Raw genomic sequence first — 18,784 nt, 5'->3', positions numbered from 1 at the left:
CTCAGACTGTACAGATATCATCAAGAAAGATAACTCTTGGTTCCACTTCGTTAGAGTTTACACAATTTGAGGATCCTTGCATAGTAATCTCACAAACTGTAGCATTATAGTTCTCCAGAAAAACTTTAAAAACATTTTCAATATATCTTTCTATGTTAAACTTTGAACCCCTCTTGGGGCCCCAGTATTAGTCCAGTGCCAAAGCTTTAATAATTTGAATATGCATTATTTAAGAATGCTTGCATACTAATCTTACAAGCTGAAGCATTATAGTTCCCTAGAAAAAGATTTTTAAACATTTTCCCTCTATATTTCTATGCTAAACTTTGAACACCTCTTGGAGCCCAGTATTAGATCGAGGGTCACGGCTTTTATAATTTCGAATCTACACTATTTGAGAATGCTTACGTAGCTATCTGACAAATTGAAGCATTGTAGTTCTTGAGAAGATTTTAAAACATTTTCCATATATACCTCTACATTTAACTTTTAATCCAGCTTTGGTCCCCAGTATTAGTCCAGGGGTCACTATTTTAAAACTATCAAACCTACATTATCCAAGGTTGTATGCATGCTAGTAATCTCACAAATTGCGAAGCATTGTAATTCTTGAGAAGAAGGTTTTTTAACATGTTACCTTTATATTTCTATAATAAACTTTGACCCCCTCTTGGGGCCCCAGTATCGGTCATGATTTTACCAATTACGAATTCACATAAGCCAGGGATGCATGCATAGTAATTTCGCAAACAATAAAATTGTAGTTCTTGAGAAGATCATTTTTAAACGTTTCCTTTATATTTTTAAAATGTTTAAATTTTAAACCCCTCTAGGTGCCCCATTATTTGTCCGGGAGTCACGATTTTTACAAATTAGAATCTACATTATTTAAGGATGTACATGTATGCAAAGTAATATCCCACACTGTTGCATTATAGTTCATGAGAAGAAGATTTTAAAACATTTTCCTGTATATGTTAAAATTTATTTAAAAGTTTTAAATTTAAAAGTTCTATGTTAAACTTTGAACCCCGCCTGGGGCTCAAGTTTTGGTCCGAGGGTCACGATTTCTAGAATTTAGCGTCTTCACTATACATATCAAAGGCCGCACCGCCCACAAAGGCCTCGATCTGACATTTTCTTTAAGATAGGTATCATTAATTTAAATTTCTATACCAATAGTCGTATATCAAATAATATCAGAATAAAAATATTTTGTGTAACTAAATTCGTATATATTAAGTATTTATTGCCAAGCAGACAACATACAAATACACATAAAACATGAGTTCATCAACAAGAGTTCACAATAGCCCTCACCGTGCACCGGGACAAATCCGTCCTCGACCAGGGAGCCCGCGGAGATCCGTGCAGGTGTCACTACAGTATTAAATTTTACTATATATTCTTACCAAAGTTGCACAACTTGACAATCATACAGATTAAAAATCCAAAACGAACTTCTGGAAAAAAAATCCTCTTGACATATTTTTAAACAACGCTTCATTTACAATTTTCTAGCAAAATATACACGTGCATCCAGCAAGGCGTAAGACTTTGATTACCTCCAAGTTACACATGTGTTTGAAAATCAAGCCCGGGCCTTTAACCCCCCCCCCCCTCCGGAAACAACAAGAATCAAAAATTCAAATGACCTCGCAATATTACAAAACTGGGATAGTTAGACCTCTTACACATTGTTTTTCATCTTATAAAAAAATCAGCTCCTGTCGCGTGCGGAAACGCCCCGAATTCAAATGAAAATTCGGTAATTATTTTGCCTCAGCCATGTCAGTGAAATACTGTCATGAACCTGCACGCGCTGTCTGAGTTAGGTCGTACGTACAATAAGTCCATAAATACCACAATATGCAACTATATTTTCATATGCAATTTTAACATCACCATGTGACTGTATACTCAGTACATTTCCTTATAAAATACGTAGTGATGCATTTGTAATACAATGAATCATAACTCATCACGGTTACAAATATCGAAGAAATTTCAAAGTTCATAAATAAATTATCTTCTTTCTGCTTTAAACACTCTTCAAGTTTGAACAAATTTTACGGGTTCATCATTTGTATAGGAGGGTAACACATAAACAGTGTTTCCCTAATTTAAATAAAACATACTTGTTTTTAAATTGAATTTCCGTGTGAAACAAGATTATATATGGTCTGGTTGTTTACAAATAAATCCACACCACGTGCGTTGATCTGCCGTATCTATAATGCTCAACCAAACTAGCTGCAATCTTGCAACAAAATCACAAGATAAATTTATCGCTTATATTTATCTTGAAGACTGATCCCGATAACAAATAAATTTATATATTAATTTTTATTTTTATCGGGCACGTTATCCAAATAAAATGTAAGCGATGAACTAAAAAAATATTTTAGTGAATTTTTTACACCTTATCGAATTCATCCGTCATTTCTTATTTAAACAACCTTATACTAGTATACTTATGCAATGAGTTGTCAATAATCAGGGAGACACAGTTGGGTTTTTTGGTGCACAATTTAGTTGAATAAATGGAACAAAAGTCATGTAAACATTTTTTCCTATGTATTTGTATGTTAAACTTTGAACCCCGCCTGGGGCCCCAGTTTTGGTCCGGGGTCACGATTTTTACAATTTAGAATCGTCACTATATATACAAGCTTTTGTGTTAATATTGGCATTTCTGGTGCAGTGGTTCTTGAGAAAAGGTTTTTTAAACATTTTCCTATGTATTTCTATGTTAAACTTTGAACCCCGCCTGAGGCCCCAGTTTTAATCAAAGGGTCACGTTTTTACAATTAAGAATCTTCACTATATATACAAGCTTTTGTGAAAAAGTTGGCATTTCTGATGCAGTGGTTCTTGAGAAGAAGATTTTTAAAGACACGCACCATATACTCACTGTTTCGCAATTATCTCCCTGTTGAAAAGGGCTGTGCCCTTTTCTTAAACAATTTATAGTCTCCTTCCCATAAGGATGCTTTGTACCAAATTTGGTTAAATTTGGCCCAGTGGCTTTTAAGAAGAAGTCAAAAATGTGAAAAGTTTACAGACGGACGAACAGACAGACGGACGGACGGACAGACGGACGGCCGACGGACAACGGGTGATCAGAAAAGCTCACTTGAACCTTCGGTTCAGGTGAGCTAAAAACACTTGAACACTGTTCATATATATGTGTAACAAAGTTTTGAAAAATAAGTTGCGACTATTTTATTTTTAGGTTTTAAGGTTATCCATTAATTTTAACAACAAGATCATTCTTGGTACTCTAGATTAAGTGTTATCATATCACATTATGGTGACTGAGAAGACCATAACAAGTAAGATTTTCCACACATTCGCAAAACCTGGAAGATCAACTCTCTCTCTCTCTCTCTCTCTCTCTCTCTCTCTCTCTCTCTCTCTCTCTCTCTATATATATATATATATATAAACGGACTTCATCTAACTTTTTATAACATCATAACAGATGTCAAATTGCATACTCGTAAAACATGAAATGGAAGGATAAAATCCAAACACCTCTGTGACGTCACTTTAAATCAATGTATCAATGATTAAAATTATAGCATTATTATTTTTTATTGTTTAAACCAACAAATAACAAAAAAGAACCTTTTATCCTCATATTTTGGGAAGATGTGGAGGAAATATTAGAATTTAGAAATATTTTTTAGGCATTTACTTTCAAAGTTTTCAACTTGACAACGGTGACTTTGTTAACCTTTTAAATTTTGAAGTAAGATTCAATCAATCGGCAATGATATCAATTTTGCAAAATGACATTCTATAATATCCCAATTAAATGTGTGTGTTTCTAGCCCTATCAAACGGTCGTGTTCAAACTTGTAAATGACTAGCGACGTACAGGGTAAAGATTCTCCGTATTTTTACATACATTATAAGATTGTTATTTCATTTAGACAACATTTACCGTAAAAAAGTATGTGCGCTATTTGCTTAAGGTGAATATTTATCATCCGATTTCTCTGTCGTTATCAGAATTTCTACGTTAGATTAAAAGTCCTATACATGTAACTCTAACTTGTTTACCATAACGGAATAGATCTGCACCGCTGGCAATTAACGTTTTCTTGGGAATAATGAAATACCTATTCACTGTCTATGTATTTGTGAAACTATATTCTAATAGCGTGCATTTTCAAATTTCCAAAATGATAAAAACAGATATCACCCGGTAACCATGGCAACGACCTATGCCCAACTAAAAAAATATCCTTATTTTTACTCTGTTGTCTTTTAATAAATGACTTTGATTGTTCATTGTAAATAAATTGTTACAATGCTCATTACTTGAAACATATCAGTACAGTGATGGCAATATATAGTGTTCTTATTTTTTTTAATCTGCTGAAATATCTTAAAATCACCTTGTTGTCATTGCAACCTTATTCAGATTGAAATTAATAGAATGCAAAACATTTGACTTTTTGAAATTAAAATTCGTAATATTTTCATTATCTTGAATGTAGAATTGAAACAAAAAGAAAAACCTTTATGAACATTTTTCCCAGATAAAAATGGTCTGTTACATGTATAATAAAAAAAATAAATTTTATCAAACTTCAACTTTATTTTATTTTGCCCCAATTCTAATTGCAACAATCTAGTTAATGTTTACACATAGTGGTTTTTGTCACATATCCATGGGAACAATAAACACATTTTGGCGGCATTACTTGTTTCTGCGAAAGCTTGTCCAGAAGTAAAACTTTGGGTAATCCCTATATGATAAAAAAAAAAACTTTCTTAATATATATATATATATATATATATATATATATATATATATATATATATATATATATATCAAGAAAAATTTATAAAAGGTGTTAAAATTTCTTACAAAGAACATTTTTCGGTGAATATGGTACATTAAAAACTTTTTTTATTCTTGACCATTGTTAATCTAATCTCTCTTTGAAAGTATTTTGTAATAATAAGAGAAGGACACAAAACAAAAATAAAGAATACTTAAGACACCTACCTTTTGAAGCAAGCATTCTATTCTGGTTTCTGATGATACTGTAAAATTGATTTGGGTTTACCCGGAAATTGTTACATGTTGGAAAATTGGTAGGCAAAGGCGCCATTTCATGAACCTCCCCTTCCTGCATAACTAAGTTCATTCCTTCAAACTGATGATGTTGTAAATGACAGTGCATGAACCAGTATCCTGAAATTCAATATTTAGGCAAAGCATTTTTACCTCATAATTTTCATGATATCCAAAAAAATAATAATATAAGATCTTAATAATCTTAATAAACATAAGATTTCAAAAAGTATGTCATTCCAATGAACAAATACCAATTAAAAAAAACAAGCGAGAATTTACAAGAAATCTGTATACCAGGATTATCTGCCATGAATCGAATGATGACATATCCATTTGCCGGAACATTGACTGAATCTTTGAGAGGTGGATTAACAAGATTAACTCCAGGGATGTTTCCGTTTATCCAAGAGGGGTCCGCCCATGTAGCTCTTGTACATGGTTCATTTAAACATCGAATATCAGGGTTAAAGGCAGTAGAGTTTCCTGTTTCCGGATTAAAGGGTGGATATGCTATCTTTATAACGTGGAAATGATGGCCATGTAGGTGAACAGGATGCACTACTTTTATATTACCTGAAAAGAAACAAAAAATTCATATTTTGTTTATACGTGTAATTAACTGAATCAAGCAAAGCGTTTGTCCAAAGAGATAGCTAACGTCGAAGTAAGTCGTAATATATTGTAAGGTTCACATAATTTGACATGCATGGTTTTTAGCGGAAAATTGATTTTTTAACAGTTTAGCGTGGATTTGATTTGGCGCATTTTTCAATATATGAATCTACCAACATTTATGTAAACATTTGGCAGTGTACTTGATAAGTGAAACCTGCCTTCCGCCGAAGACGCTAATATGAACACATAGCCAAATGTATTACGTTTACAATATATACATAATTTTTTAAAAGATAAATTATGGTATCAAATAACAATTAGGAGTAGTTGTAAAACGTCAAAGGAATTAGAAAAGCGCCCATATTTACTCTATGTTGTCATTTTTTTTTCTTTATTGAAAACGCTATTTTTTTTAAGTGCAATATCAAATGACAATAATGTTGTTATCGGAGAAAAATATTTCGAATGTTATTTATTAAAGACCCTTATAAACTATTTATAAAAGGAAAAAAATGCACTATTTGCATTATAATCTATAAACTATAAATAATACATTAGTTTCTAGAATAAAATAAACAATTAATTTAATTTAATTTTCATGTTGATGAATTGAACGTTAACCTACGCTTTTCAATAAAGTTACTTTTTGTGATTTTGTTTTTTGTTTTTTTTTTAAAAACCCTTCCGCAAATACTGTTACATGTAAGCATGACGATTTTACAACAATTCTTACCGTAGGAGAAAATAACCATTTCTATAACATTTCCCAAATCAAATTTGAGCGTGTGAGTACAACGACAGTCATTGTCTGTACAGGTATCGGGTCCACATGGTGTTGTGGCGCCGGGACCAGGATACGTCTATGGTGAAAAGTAACAAAATCAAAGGCCGGAACGGCCACATAGGCGTCGAGCTGACATTTTCTTTTATATAGAATGATATCAATAATTTGAATTTCTGTACTAATATATATAGTCGTTTATCAAATAATATTAGAATAAAAAAGGAAAGAAATTACGCTTTGTGCTGTTTCAAAAACAATAATCAGTATATTTCGTTATAAAATAGGTAGTGATGAGGCTAATTCGTGATGAGTATATAATACAATAACTCATCATAGTTACAAAATTCGAAGAAATTTCAAAACTCAAAAAAAAATATTTTCTTTCTGCTTTAAAAAGTCTTTGCACATTTCACAGGCTCATAATTTGAATACATTAACAGCGTGTCCCTAATTATAATAATAAAACATACTTTAATTTATTTCAATTCCCGTTTGAAACAAGATTACCTATGCTATGGTTGTTTACAAACAAATCCACACGTGCTATCTAAAATGCTCGACCAAATCAACTGCATTATCGTGTTTATTAATTGCAACAAAATCTCTAGATAAGTTTATCGCTTACAATTATTTTGGAGACCATGCCCGATAACAAATACATTTACATATCAAATTTTATTTCTATCGGGCACAGTCTCCAATCAAAATGTAAGCGATAAACTTAAATAATATTTTAGTGAATGTTTACATTGCACCTTATTGTATTCATCCGCCATTTCTTGATTAAGCAAATTTATACTAATGCAATGAGTTGTCAATAACCAGGGAGGCAAAGTTGGTTTTTTTGTACACAATTTAGTTGAATAAAAGGAATACAAATCTTGTAATACGTTTACTACTTCAAGGAACTTATTTTTTATGCGCATTAAAAAGGCGGTGCAGTGCATGAATTTTTGGACGATTGCCAATCCAGACGATCGCTAGAAGGCTGCCGAGCATTAGCTCGACGCCTTAATAAGAATATGGTCAGAGGTTTTTCTAAAAACTGTATTTAAAGGAAATTTTTTTTTAAATCCATGTATCAGAGGGACCAACTTTTCTTCTCATATTGGTATTAGTTCTATCAGTAAAAACATTGATGTTTCGGTATTCTTTATGGACTCTTGTTATCGACTCTATTGTCCTTAAAAATGCATTAAGTTAATATGCTGTGTAAACACAACTGGTTTTAAAACCAAATGTGTTTTCTTGACTTATTTTTTTCCCTAATATCATTTACAATAAAAAAAGGAAACACCTCAAATGCAGATCACTAAGATAGATGTATAACCTTTAAAAAGAGGAACAAGATAGGTTCCAACATGGTGAACCCAGATTTATTGTAAACAAGTTGGTGAACACCAATACTAACTAATGAAGTTTTTACAATTTAAAACATTTCATAATAAATATTATGTCAACTGTTTCTATAGAGTGAATTTACCATGTAAAACAAAATCGTTGAATGCTTTTTCATATTGCATAATCTAACAGTGTATCGGCAACCTGTTCAATGAAAATATTGGGAACATATTTTTTCGCAAGGTGCATTTATTTTGTGATTTGCTTTTTTCATTATTTGACAAGCCGTTCAAAAAATGTCAAATTTAATGTTGATTACCTTTTCTCATTATTTAAAACGTATTCAATGTATAAATATGCAGAGGAAATGTATGGGGAAAAATTAGTAATAAATCAAGCTTTCTCGGACGTTTCGTCCATAAAACATTCAATGTCTTCAATGTATCCTTACAGCCGTTGCTTATTGACAAAACATTACATTCATTAATGATATTTTCAGATAATAATATTCATTGTTTCGGATAATTTATCAATGAAATGAAATCATACGTTTGTATTCGTTACAATTTCAATTTGAAATAGTAAAAAAGTTTAAATTAGACATTTGACAAACAATGTCCAAAGGAACATAAAATAAAGTTATACTTTTCTCCAAAATAAAGAGTTTACTATTATGTGAAAATATTCAAACCTGAAGCGCTGAAGTTGGTTTGACAAACCGGTGACCGTTAATGTTAGAACTTCCTCCTGAAATTAAATTAAGTTCATGAATGAAATACGTGGTTCAATGGAGAAAACTGTAATTTTTTTTCATTAAGTTTGGACAATATATTCAAAATCGTGAGATTGAATAACTGATTTGAATCAGATCAAAATCTTAGTATAATCCTATATAACAGATGTCAATGCAATAAAATCGGGTTGTACAGTACTGCCCTATTGATACATTATCACGAGACACCTATACATAGCTTACGTATATTTCTTCACATAAAATGAAATAGAACAACAAAAAATCAGGAAATTACATGTAACTCAGATTCAATATGCTTCCTAAACACACCCGCGTACTGTGAAGAGTGTGATAATAAAAAAAAATAATAACAAGTTTACATAATGTTCGAGGTCCTACGATATACAGAGCAAAATAATTTAATACTTTTTAACTATCTAACTGTCATTAAACAAGATAAACAAGACGTGTTGAGTCATGCACTGTTTACACAAGTATTCAACAATGCCATAAAACCATAAGTAATTCTATTGCCAGCAAAGAACATTTCTTCATTCCAATTATTTAATTATTAGTTTAGGTATAATCTCTTAATCGGTATGAACAACGATGAATGTAAATGGTGTTAATCCAACTCCATTTACTCTGAAACTAAAGGATATTTCAAAGATTTCAACATTTTCATATGTTTCACTTCTATAAATGTACAGCTCCTAAAATAAATTAGAGTTTGCATAATTGACAATCTATCCTTAACAAAGTTATTTTCTGTCAAACCATTTTCATTACCTTTTTTCAAATAATAGAGCTCATCGAAAAGTTTCGGTTTGAGAAATGAAGAATCAAACATTAGCTTTTTCAGTTAATTAAAAACTTTAAAAATTTTGATATATGATAAAGCTTTTTATTCCATTTATCAAATCTAATAAAAACTGATATGAAAATGTAACAGCAGAAGGAAATCAAGTTCAGTTTGGACTTATCATTAGTAAAACAAAACTTTTTCCAAGATATTTTTTTTTCCCAAAATTACTTTTTTTCTTTTATTTTTACAGTTCAACAACTCGCTGTTATACTAGCCAATCTTTTCTTTTCGTTAAAAACATCATTTTAAAAAGGTCTTAGGTTGTAAATAACTGAACTAAACCAAAAATAAATTATTTTGAGATAGAGGACAGCAAAACTGTAATCTGTGTATGTATTACCATCAATATTAAAGTTTAGAAAGAACAGCTGTTTTTTTCTTCCAGGTGTTACAATAGGGACGGGAGTTTTCCTTATGGCCCACCGTGTCGATTGAAGTCTAGTTAGCGGAATGCTGACAATATTTATGCCGGCAGGGTAGAGGCTGAAATAAAATCACTGTTTCTTATTGATAATAGTCATATCTTCATCAAAAGAATACGAATATAATTGTTGGAAATACAACAAAACCATACTTAGATTACTATAACAGTACATGTATAAATGGTCATGACAGAATCAATTTAATTGAAATGAAAGATGTTATGTGTCAACAAAGTTATGAGTGAAAGTCTCATTTTAATTTCGGTATCCGCCTCTTAAAGATGAAAGCGTTTGGCTACGTAGAATACTTAAAACCGACAGTATGTTTTATAGGAAAAAATATCCGTCATTTCTATTGATACTAAAATGTTTACCCGAAAACTTGATTGACAGCTAAGCACGGTACAGTCGAGGTGCAGTCTCGTTGTCTTATGATAGGAATTCTGTTTTCGTCCATCCCCTGATAATTCAATACAGCATAGGTGCGTGCACGGTTATCCAACGTTTCCTGCAAAATTGTATTCATCAAAGAAATTAAGAGTTGCAAAGATAAGTACAGTGTAGGAAAAGCTGAAGGCATTATTGAAAGTTTTATAATGGCATGTTTGATATTGTTTCTTACAGATGTATCTACTAATTTTATTGTTTTCACAGATAAAATTCTTCTTAATATTTTTTTTTTTATTATTTATATAAATAAGACACTAGTAAATTTTCTTCGGTTTTTTGCTGAAAAACAGTTAAAATCAATGACAGTTTTAAATGATAGACTTTTTAAAATTAAGTTTCTTTTTTCCCCGGCAACATAACATTATAATCTCTTTGAGTATTACAAGGTCGGGTTAAAGAGAAAAAATTTAACTTGATAAATAAGTTCTACAATTTTTTTCAATATGTTTTGTTAGCTGAAATTTTAGCGCTAGAAACTCATTGATCATTTTAGTCAGGTTGAGTACAATTACTTATATAGATACGAAAAAAAAGTGTCACTAAAACTTGAGAGACGAAAACTCACCCCAGTGAGGTCTCTAATAGGTGTTGTAAAGTAGTTCATACGATAATTGCCTATTGGTCTGTTTGTAAAAATGATAAAATCCACGCTTTCACCGGGTTGAACAACAACAATATCTGTCTTGTAGGGTTGTACATCGTTGCCATCGAACGCAACAATGATCAGCATGTGCTAGATAAAAGGAAAAAAATCAGCCCTATTAATAACTTGTTGATATGCAGTGTAAAATGAACATATTATTTAATAGACGAGGAATTACAAAGCTTAAAAAACTCGTTGCTTAGATTGATTTTCAGACACTAACTTACGTCATCAATAGAAATTTCAAATCCTACGTCAAATCCTGCGTTGATAGTTCTAAACCTATAGTAACGGTTCTGTAATACAGTGAACGTCTCAAATGGCAAGTAATCTCTTTCTGGAGAGGTTGGATCATTGTTAATAAACTTCTGGCCTGTAATTAAGTTGTATAGAAATATTTTATTCTGAACATGAATTTCTACTGATATAATTATTCAAGAGGAAAAAAATATCACACGTTTACCACATTGTTTGTTTAAAATTCTGTCCTAGGGATTTTTTTTCTGTTCCATGTATTTAATTTATTGCTAAGAGACATCAAATGATAAAATGAAAATTTACCTCCTGTTTTTTCCATATGTCTAGTTAGTTTTTTTTCTTTGTCAGATAATGGCTTTATTTTCATTTGACAATGTTGGAATTTATTATCTTTAGAGTATTATCAAAACTTTCAGACACATTTTAGTAATGAAAATGTATATAAACATCACATATTAAAGGTCATTATTATAAAAATTGTGTCCTGTAACACGTGTATTATGCCATACATCGGCATGGTACTAAATTGTTAAATTATGAGTTTTATTTAGGACGTCACAAACGTTGAGCGCTTTTCAAGTGCAATGTCACTATCGAAAATACGAGCTCACGCTTGTGACAGTGTCTATTCCATTAATTTGAATATTTTCTGTCCATACCTTTCCCATTGACCAGACCAATATACAGCCTTAACAATATGACAGATCCGTCATGATTAACTGGCAACGGCTTGCACTGTCCGTCGTAGTCGTCCAAGCTGACATTTAAAAAATATCAACATATTAGTTAACGCCATGAATCAATTTTCAATGGGAATGGGTCTTAAGATGGTCTTGACCGTTTTTTAGTATATCTTTATGCCTAAGAAAAGGTCCCCTGTTGATCGGTCGCACCAGCTGGGTGCTCCTTGTCACAATTAGACATGTCATGATTGAGATTAACATCATAATCGGGGTAATGTCATAATCGGGGAAAACAACGAAACGATGATAATTTGTGACGGTCATAAGACAAACTTTGAGCGAACATGGACCTCCATTATATTGGAGGTGGGATCAGGTGCCAAAGAGGAGTAAACATCCCCTGTCGACCAATCACACACTCGTCGTGTGCTCCTTGCCAAGATCACGAAAAACGGAAGAAACTGTAGTTAGTCAGGTGTATAAACAATGGTTTAACAAGTATGAAAAACGTCAGTCGGCATGTGTTTGAATAAACGTTGTACTTCCTAACAAAGTCATGTTATCGACCTTGTGTAAAGATGATTTTAATTGAAATTCTTGATATTCTTGTTCCTACAATATGTTTGTTCGTAGCTTGCCTCGTTAAAGAAATAGTTAGTATACGTAGAACATGCTCTTGCATAACGAATAAGCTGAGAGACATAAACCCCATAGTAATGTGACGATGGTATGTTGCTTTTATTATTTATTATTATATAAATCTTTTATTTCAAGCTCACACATACATAATGAATTTAAGCATGATCAAAGGGTAATAAACTTCCATTAATTCAACTGCAGAACGTCAATCTAATGTCTTAAAGGTTGCTAAATGGAATATATTTTGGTGAAAAAAAAAAAGAAAGCAGCTCTTAAGTTAAACCAAAAAGTCTAAGTTTTAATAAAATTATTGTGTTAACTATACCTACAATATAATGCCTATATTGGTTTTCCTGCACAACCTTTGTTACTGTTAATAGAATGCTTGTATTTGGTAAGAAAAAAATACAATACCAACCTGCAAAGCTGCTTTCATGAAAAATGTAGAACGTGGTTTTTAGGAAAGAAAAATTTTTTTTTTTGCTGGACAGGGTCTCCATTCGGCTGTTTAAAACCTGCTCATTACTTAAACCAAGTAATACAAATGCACAAACAAACACCCACTTTGCCATTGAGGATTACGTTTACTCAGAATCAAAAAATTCCATTGATGACAATGAAAAACATCTATTGTGTGTTATAGACCTTTCATGATAGTGTTATTTTTCAATTTCAAAATTGTAGGTCAATGAGATTTTTTTACTTGTAAAAATAATACAAATTGCTAAGATCTTGTAAAAAATGAAATGAAATTTATGAATGGCAGAGATACTAAATAGATACAAAGCAATACGACTTTATTCCAGTCCGAATTTCCTCTATTTGTTTTTAAATTTCTTCCCATTTTTGATTCGATTTTACAAAAAAACTGAATGATGATAAACCTAATACATGTTAACTATTAAAACTAGTATATTGACCTGATGGCATAAAATTTAAATGAGGTCAATGATTATGCGATTTGGTGTCTTTTATCGGTTTTAAGCGTTTTAAGCATTTTTCAATATTATTTAAGTATGTGCCATACAATTATCTAAATTTAAATAGGAAATAAATCAACAGAGAATATGCAAAATTGTGTTAACTTACAAATAAAATCTGAACTTTGAATAGTATAGTACTACCAAAATTAATTCAGTGAAAAAACAAAATCTGAAAACTTTAATCCGAATTTTCTCTGTTTTGAAAAAAAAACCACAACATTGTTTGAGCATAATTCCATGATTTAGTAAAATTATCAAATGGTATGTCAATAATAATTCATTTCCGAGATAATTTTTATTTTAAGAACAAATTTTATTCATGACATTGAACGTTATAAAAATCCGAATTTGAGAACTTAAACCCTGAGTAAACAACGTCCTTAAAACTTACAATCCAAATCCGCCTCTTATAGCTTGTAGTTTCTCTTGTGCTGTGGTTTTCATCCAATCGAATAACACGGCAGAAAACTCGGCTTCAACGTCAGGAATTGCTTCTTCTGGTATGCCCTGTGTATAAACGTAACGTAATAGTATACGCCATTGGTTTTAATTAATCGTGATTCTTCCGATATATATTTTTCCAGTAACTTTAAGCTAAAGTGCATCGGTAAAACTGAGTAAAATGGCATATTCTGATTATATGAAGATTTATATTGTTAACCATATAGCTGTTCTATTTGAATGATTTTTTGATGAATGATATTCATAAATATCTACAATATTATCTATAAAAGTAAAAAAAGGGGGGGGGGTGTACATCAGAGAGGGTTTTGAAAATCGCCTCAAATACTTTTTCAATTCAGACAAAATTTTGATGTGCGAGTTATAAACATGACTAGAATAGGTCATGAAATGACACCGCACAAAAGTTACTAAATAGCAATTAACTTCTAATCTTGTTATCATAAATGTTTAATAAATATTATGATGCTACATAATGAGAAAAACGTGATAGCAATGAATAAAATCTAAATTAATTATCTAAAAGTACTATGTCAATTATCAGCAATTCTTACGATAGGGGGCCGGATCCGTGGTAACACGATGATAGCACCTGCAAGGCCATCAGATCGAAGGCTGTGTATGTGACCATGGTACCAATGAGTTCCAACAGGGGAAGCAATGAACCTGCAATAAAATTATCGAACTAAATTTACATACATATTCTTAGTTCTTTTCTAATGTTAGTGTCAAACAGATATGATTGGTAGACAATTTAATAGATTTTAACATATATTTATGTAATTTTGAAGTATTTGTCCTTGGATAGTTATAAGTCTAAAAGTAAATATAGGAATGGCGCAATTCCAAACATCCCCGAGAAGCTTTGAAAATTTTGATCATTCTAATAAAGGTAAGCAAAATACTCCCGGAAGTAAGCATAAGTTAATCAACTGGTTGCGAATAATAGGAAATGTGGTGGTGTAGGTAAACACTTGCACGATAAATAAAGTATGATCAAAACAAGATATCTCAGACTGCTTTTAAGTTCAAGAATTAATAGTTTCATCAAAGTATGCCAAATCCACCCGGAATTAAACATAGGTCGCATTTTGGTGAAAGACACGTTCGTATTGTATGTGACACATTAAAGCTTTATTCATGGCTACCCGGTGAGAAACATATCTCTATATCAGGGCGTTTGTCTCAATTTTTTCTCACTAAGCTACATGTAACGCTTGTGTTGTCTTTTAGATTAACCAAATCATAATTCATTAATGATAATTTGCATTTCAAAATGTTTAATGCCAATTTATTCGTAATTCTGGTTTGTTTGGTTAGTTACGTCATTCCCGCTTGCAGACACAATTGTCGATAGCCAAAGACATTTTAATCACCTTACTTAAAAACTACAGGACATACACGTAAAAAATGTGCCAGTTTATGACAGGTGATTTGTTTATTTGCATCACCTATAATTTACTCCAATAACTTCTTTCATATTCTCATATTGTCTAAACTCCGCTATTAGAACTTATTGAACAAAAGTCTTCAAAAACATTACAATGAAACTTTTCTTTAGTTAAGTTTTATTGAAAGCTTCTACATAGTTCTCTGTAGCAATTTCAAAATTTCAGATTTTACCGACCTGTATTCAAACGTTTGACCAGGATTGATTGGACATTGTGATATCATATCCGGTCCGTCCATCCAAGGTGTGCCACGCTGTACCAACCCATGCCAATGAATGGTAACGCCCTCCAGTTTTAAAGCGTTGCGAACAGTGATGGACACCTAATTGGTGGTGATTAGTTTATAACATTCAAGTATAAATTAATTCACAATAACTTGCAATATTTGTACAGACATATATTGAGTATTTGAAGAATAGTTTGATTGTTTTCAAACAAAGTTGAATCCTTTATTTAATGGGAAATAAATCACAGACAAATTCTTCCAGAAAAGTAAATCAGAATCAATCTCAAATTTTTTGATAACTTTTACCGACTAACTATGAAGCACTTGAATTCAGCTTCCAACCTTTACAACACATTTCCTTATTCAGATGAAAAAATGATTGATTTTATATCCGCTAAGAACTAATGTCTTTATAATTCTATATTACGTAAAACCCTCTAAACAGAGTTTGGCCGCTGATTTTTTGAACAGTTTTGTGTATGCAAAATGCACAGAACATCATATCCGTCAAATCATTTAACAAACTACTTACGACCTGGTCCTCAAAAACCACAATGTTAGGTCCGGGAATTTCTCCATTGATTGCATACACAAGTTTATATCGCCCATCACCAGTAGACACATCATTTTTCATTTCTGTAAAAAGATATTTGTTTGAACTTTCTGTGTCATAACATGAGACTTATTTGTTTAAACCTAGTCCAAAAAGGTTGTAAAAGAACCTATTCACACCGCAAAATATATATCGGGCAGTAGTGTATGCCAGCATTTCTTGTATACATGTTTAAAAAAACGAAAAACCACTTAAATCCGTATGTATGATAATATCTAGAGTTCTGAAACTTAACAGAATATTACGCAATGAAGTGAATCTATTTATATAATGGTCAAAAATTTTGATTTTTGAAAACATGAAATATATTTGTCCGTGACAAGAACAAAAGATATTTTTCTTAAAAGCATACTAGACTTTGACCCGTGCACGCACGGGTTGACATTGCATATGATATCGGGCATTTACGTAAAGATACATCGAAACACCATAAATTGTTGACATTTGCATAACCAAACTTCAAGCCTACAATAATGCTATTAATTTCACTACACTCTGCTGAATTGAATAATCCGTATCTCGGTTAAGGCCTTCACCACAGTTAAAATGCCTTCCATATGCCCGTAATGTAGCAGAAAATTGCAGAATTGCTCCAAAACGATTTTGGAGAAAATTAATAAAGTTGCATTGAAAATAACAGTCAAATTGTTCATAACAAACCATTTTAAAGTAGTAAATACCTTTCTTCGAAAAGTTTAATGCTATAATTGAGAAATTCAACATATTTCAACAACGTTTTTTGGACACCATGTTAACATTCGAAACTCTCGGATTTTTTTTTTATAGTAAATGTACTGTGTACGAATTATCTCCCGTATTTTCTTTGATGATCAGAAAAATTTTCAAATGAAAATTAACACGCATTTGTTCTATCGTTTCCAAGTTTATACAAGCAAATGTGGTATTGTTGAAACATAGAATAAAGAGCCTCCCGTGGTTTAGTGTGAATGTAATGCGCATGCGCAAGATTGTAAAATTCAAACAATTCAGATGATTTCCGGAATTTTTTGAGGAATTTTTATTGATTATTAATTAATGAAGCTTGAGTGAGAAAAAAAAAACAAATTGGTAATCTTCAAGTACCAGTGATGTTTAAAATATATAAAACAAAAGATAGTACTCTTCCGATTTATCGGTAATAAAGCTTAAAATTCGAGTCTATTATCTTAATATAGTAGTAAAGATAACTATTAATAATTTTTAGAATTACAAAAGCTTTTTTTCTTAAAAGAATATAATTATTTAAATATTGATTCCCTTGATTGCTAAACGGCAACATTTTATTAAAGTAAAACATTGATATTTTTAAATTTACTCAAACCAAAATTTGTGAATATTTTCAGTAAACAAATATATACAATGATTCAACTTTTATTTGCGACAAATTTCGCGATTGACCAGAGATACACTGGTTTACCACGATTTATTTTCGCAATCAAAATTTGGATTATTTGTTGAGGACGGCTTTGTTGCAAAAAAAACTTGCAACATTGAGGTTTTCGCAAACCTTGCTAAAATTTATAACCCTCGAATAATCGTTTACTGTACCTTCCCTCGTTAGTGGAATATACTGTTCCCTGCATGCTACATTTGACACCCGACGTTGTAATATGCCGTCTCGCATCACAACAGGTTGAAATTGTGGTTCCCTGGGGTTGGTGTAATTGTACCACATCATGGTGAACTTGTAGTCCACGACAAAGTCAAAGTAACATACGTTGTTTGTACAGTTCTCATGCGGGATGACCACACGGCATTGATGTTCGAGCACAAAGAAAAGCAAGCCTAGACATAATTTCACCGCAATCATAGCGAAAGGAACTCAATGAAATTTGTAATGATATTAATCCAGTCAAACGAAAAAAGAAATAATATGACCTGACAGCTATCAAGATTGTCTTCGTTGAGAATGTGTAGGTATCTCCGAGTTTCCTTATCGTGTGATGAAGCAATTCTTATTATTCTAGTCAAGTAATTTAATTTATTGCACTAATTTATTTCTAACGAAAGTGTTATTGATATGTATATATTTTCTTCCTCAAGTAACGGTTTTCTGTCATTTATTTTAAACCATTGACATGATTAATCACAAATTAAAGATTATATTACATTAACTCTTAATCTACGAGACGCCAATAGATTCATAAAAATTTTCAGTTAAAGTTCAATATCTTTTTTTACACAATCAAGGTCCTAATAACATAAAAGTATACCATCACATCCTATTGAAAAGTTTTGCTCTGATGAATTGTGTCACGTTGAGTATCATTACAAGATAGATAGAATTCCATGTTCTCTGAATAATTAAAGACTTTTACTCGCCATGTTCTCTATAATATTTGATATTTTTATTCGGAATATCTAACTTTCGCCAAAAAGTGAGTCTATTCGTTTACTTTAATTTTGTATTGATTTTACGTTATAAAGTTCATTATTTTTTTATTGTTTGAAACGTAATCAACATCGGGGGGGGGGGGGGGGGGGGGGGGGGGCTTTTCTTGGATTTGTGTCGCTTGACTGA

At 31.6% G+C, this 18,784-nt stretch overlaps 1 protein-coding gene across 1 annotated transcript; it reads right to left on the bottom strand.

The window, feature by feature from the left end:
• Positions 1-4,600: 4,600 nt before the first annotated feature.
• LOC128163545 (uncharacterized) lies at positions 4,601-18,155 on the bottom strand. Its single transcript, XM_052827174.1, has 15 exons — positions 17,812-18,155; positions 16,183-16,286; positions 15,601-15,746; positions 14,528-14,639; positions 13,903-14,018; positions 11,866-11,963; positions 11,176-11,321; positions 10,871-11,038; positions 10,230-10,363; positions 9,774-9,916; positions 8,527-8,582; positions 6,444-6,570; positions 5,390-5,668; positions 5,024-5,212; positions 4,601-4,760 (listed from the first exon to the last, which is right to left on the bottom strand). The coding sequence occupies exons 1-15, from the start codon at positions 18,071-18,073 to the stop codon at positions 4,654-4,656; spliced, it is 2,187 nt and encodes a 728-aa protein (XP_052683134.1). The 5' UTR covers positions 18,074-18,155; the 3' UTR covers positions 4,601-4,653.
• Between the last annotated feature and the right edge of the window lie 629 nt (positions 18,156-18,784).

The sequence above is a fragment of the Crassostrea angulata genome, chromosome 9, assembly GCF_025612915.1.
Source record: "Crassostrea angulata isolate pt1a10 chromosome 9, ASM2561291v2, whole genome shotgun sequence".
NCBI classification, from domain to species: domain Eukaryota; kingdom Metazoa; phylum Mollusca; class Bivalvia; order Ostreida; family Ostreidae; genus Magallana; species Magallana angulata.
Note: the sequence above shows the minus strand (reverse complement) of the source record. Positions and strands in the feature narration are given on the sequence as shown.

Bases quoted from the DNA above. Each gene is read 5' to 3' on its own strand.
- LOC128163545 (XM_052827174.1), bottom strand. From the start codon at position 18,073: ATGATTGCGGTGAAATTATGTCTAGGCTTGCTTTTCTTTGTGCTCGAA. The intron at 14,640-15,600 runs GTCGGTAAAATC...ATTTTATTGCAG, and splicing joins GGTCAAACGTTTGAATACAG to GTTCATTGCTTCCCCTGTTG. The intron at 6,571-8,526 runs GTTTGAATATTT...TTTTCACCATAG, and splicing joins AACCAACTTCAGCGCTTCAG to ACGTATCCTGGTCCCGGCGC.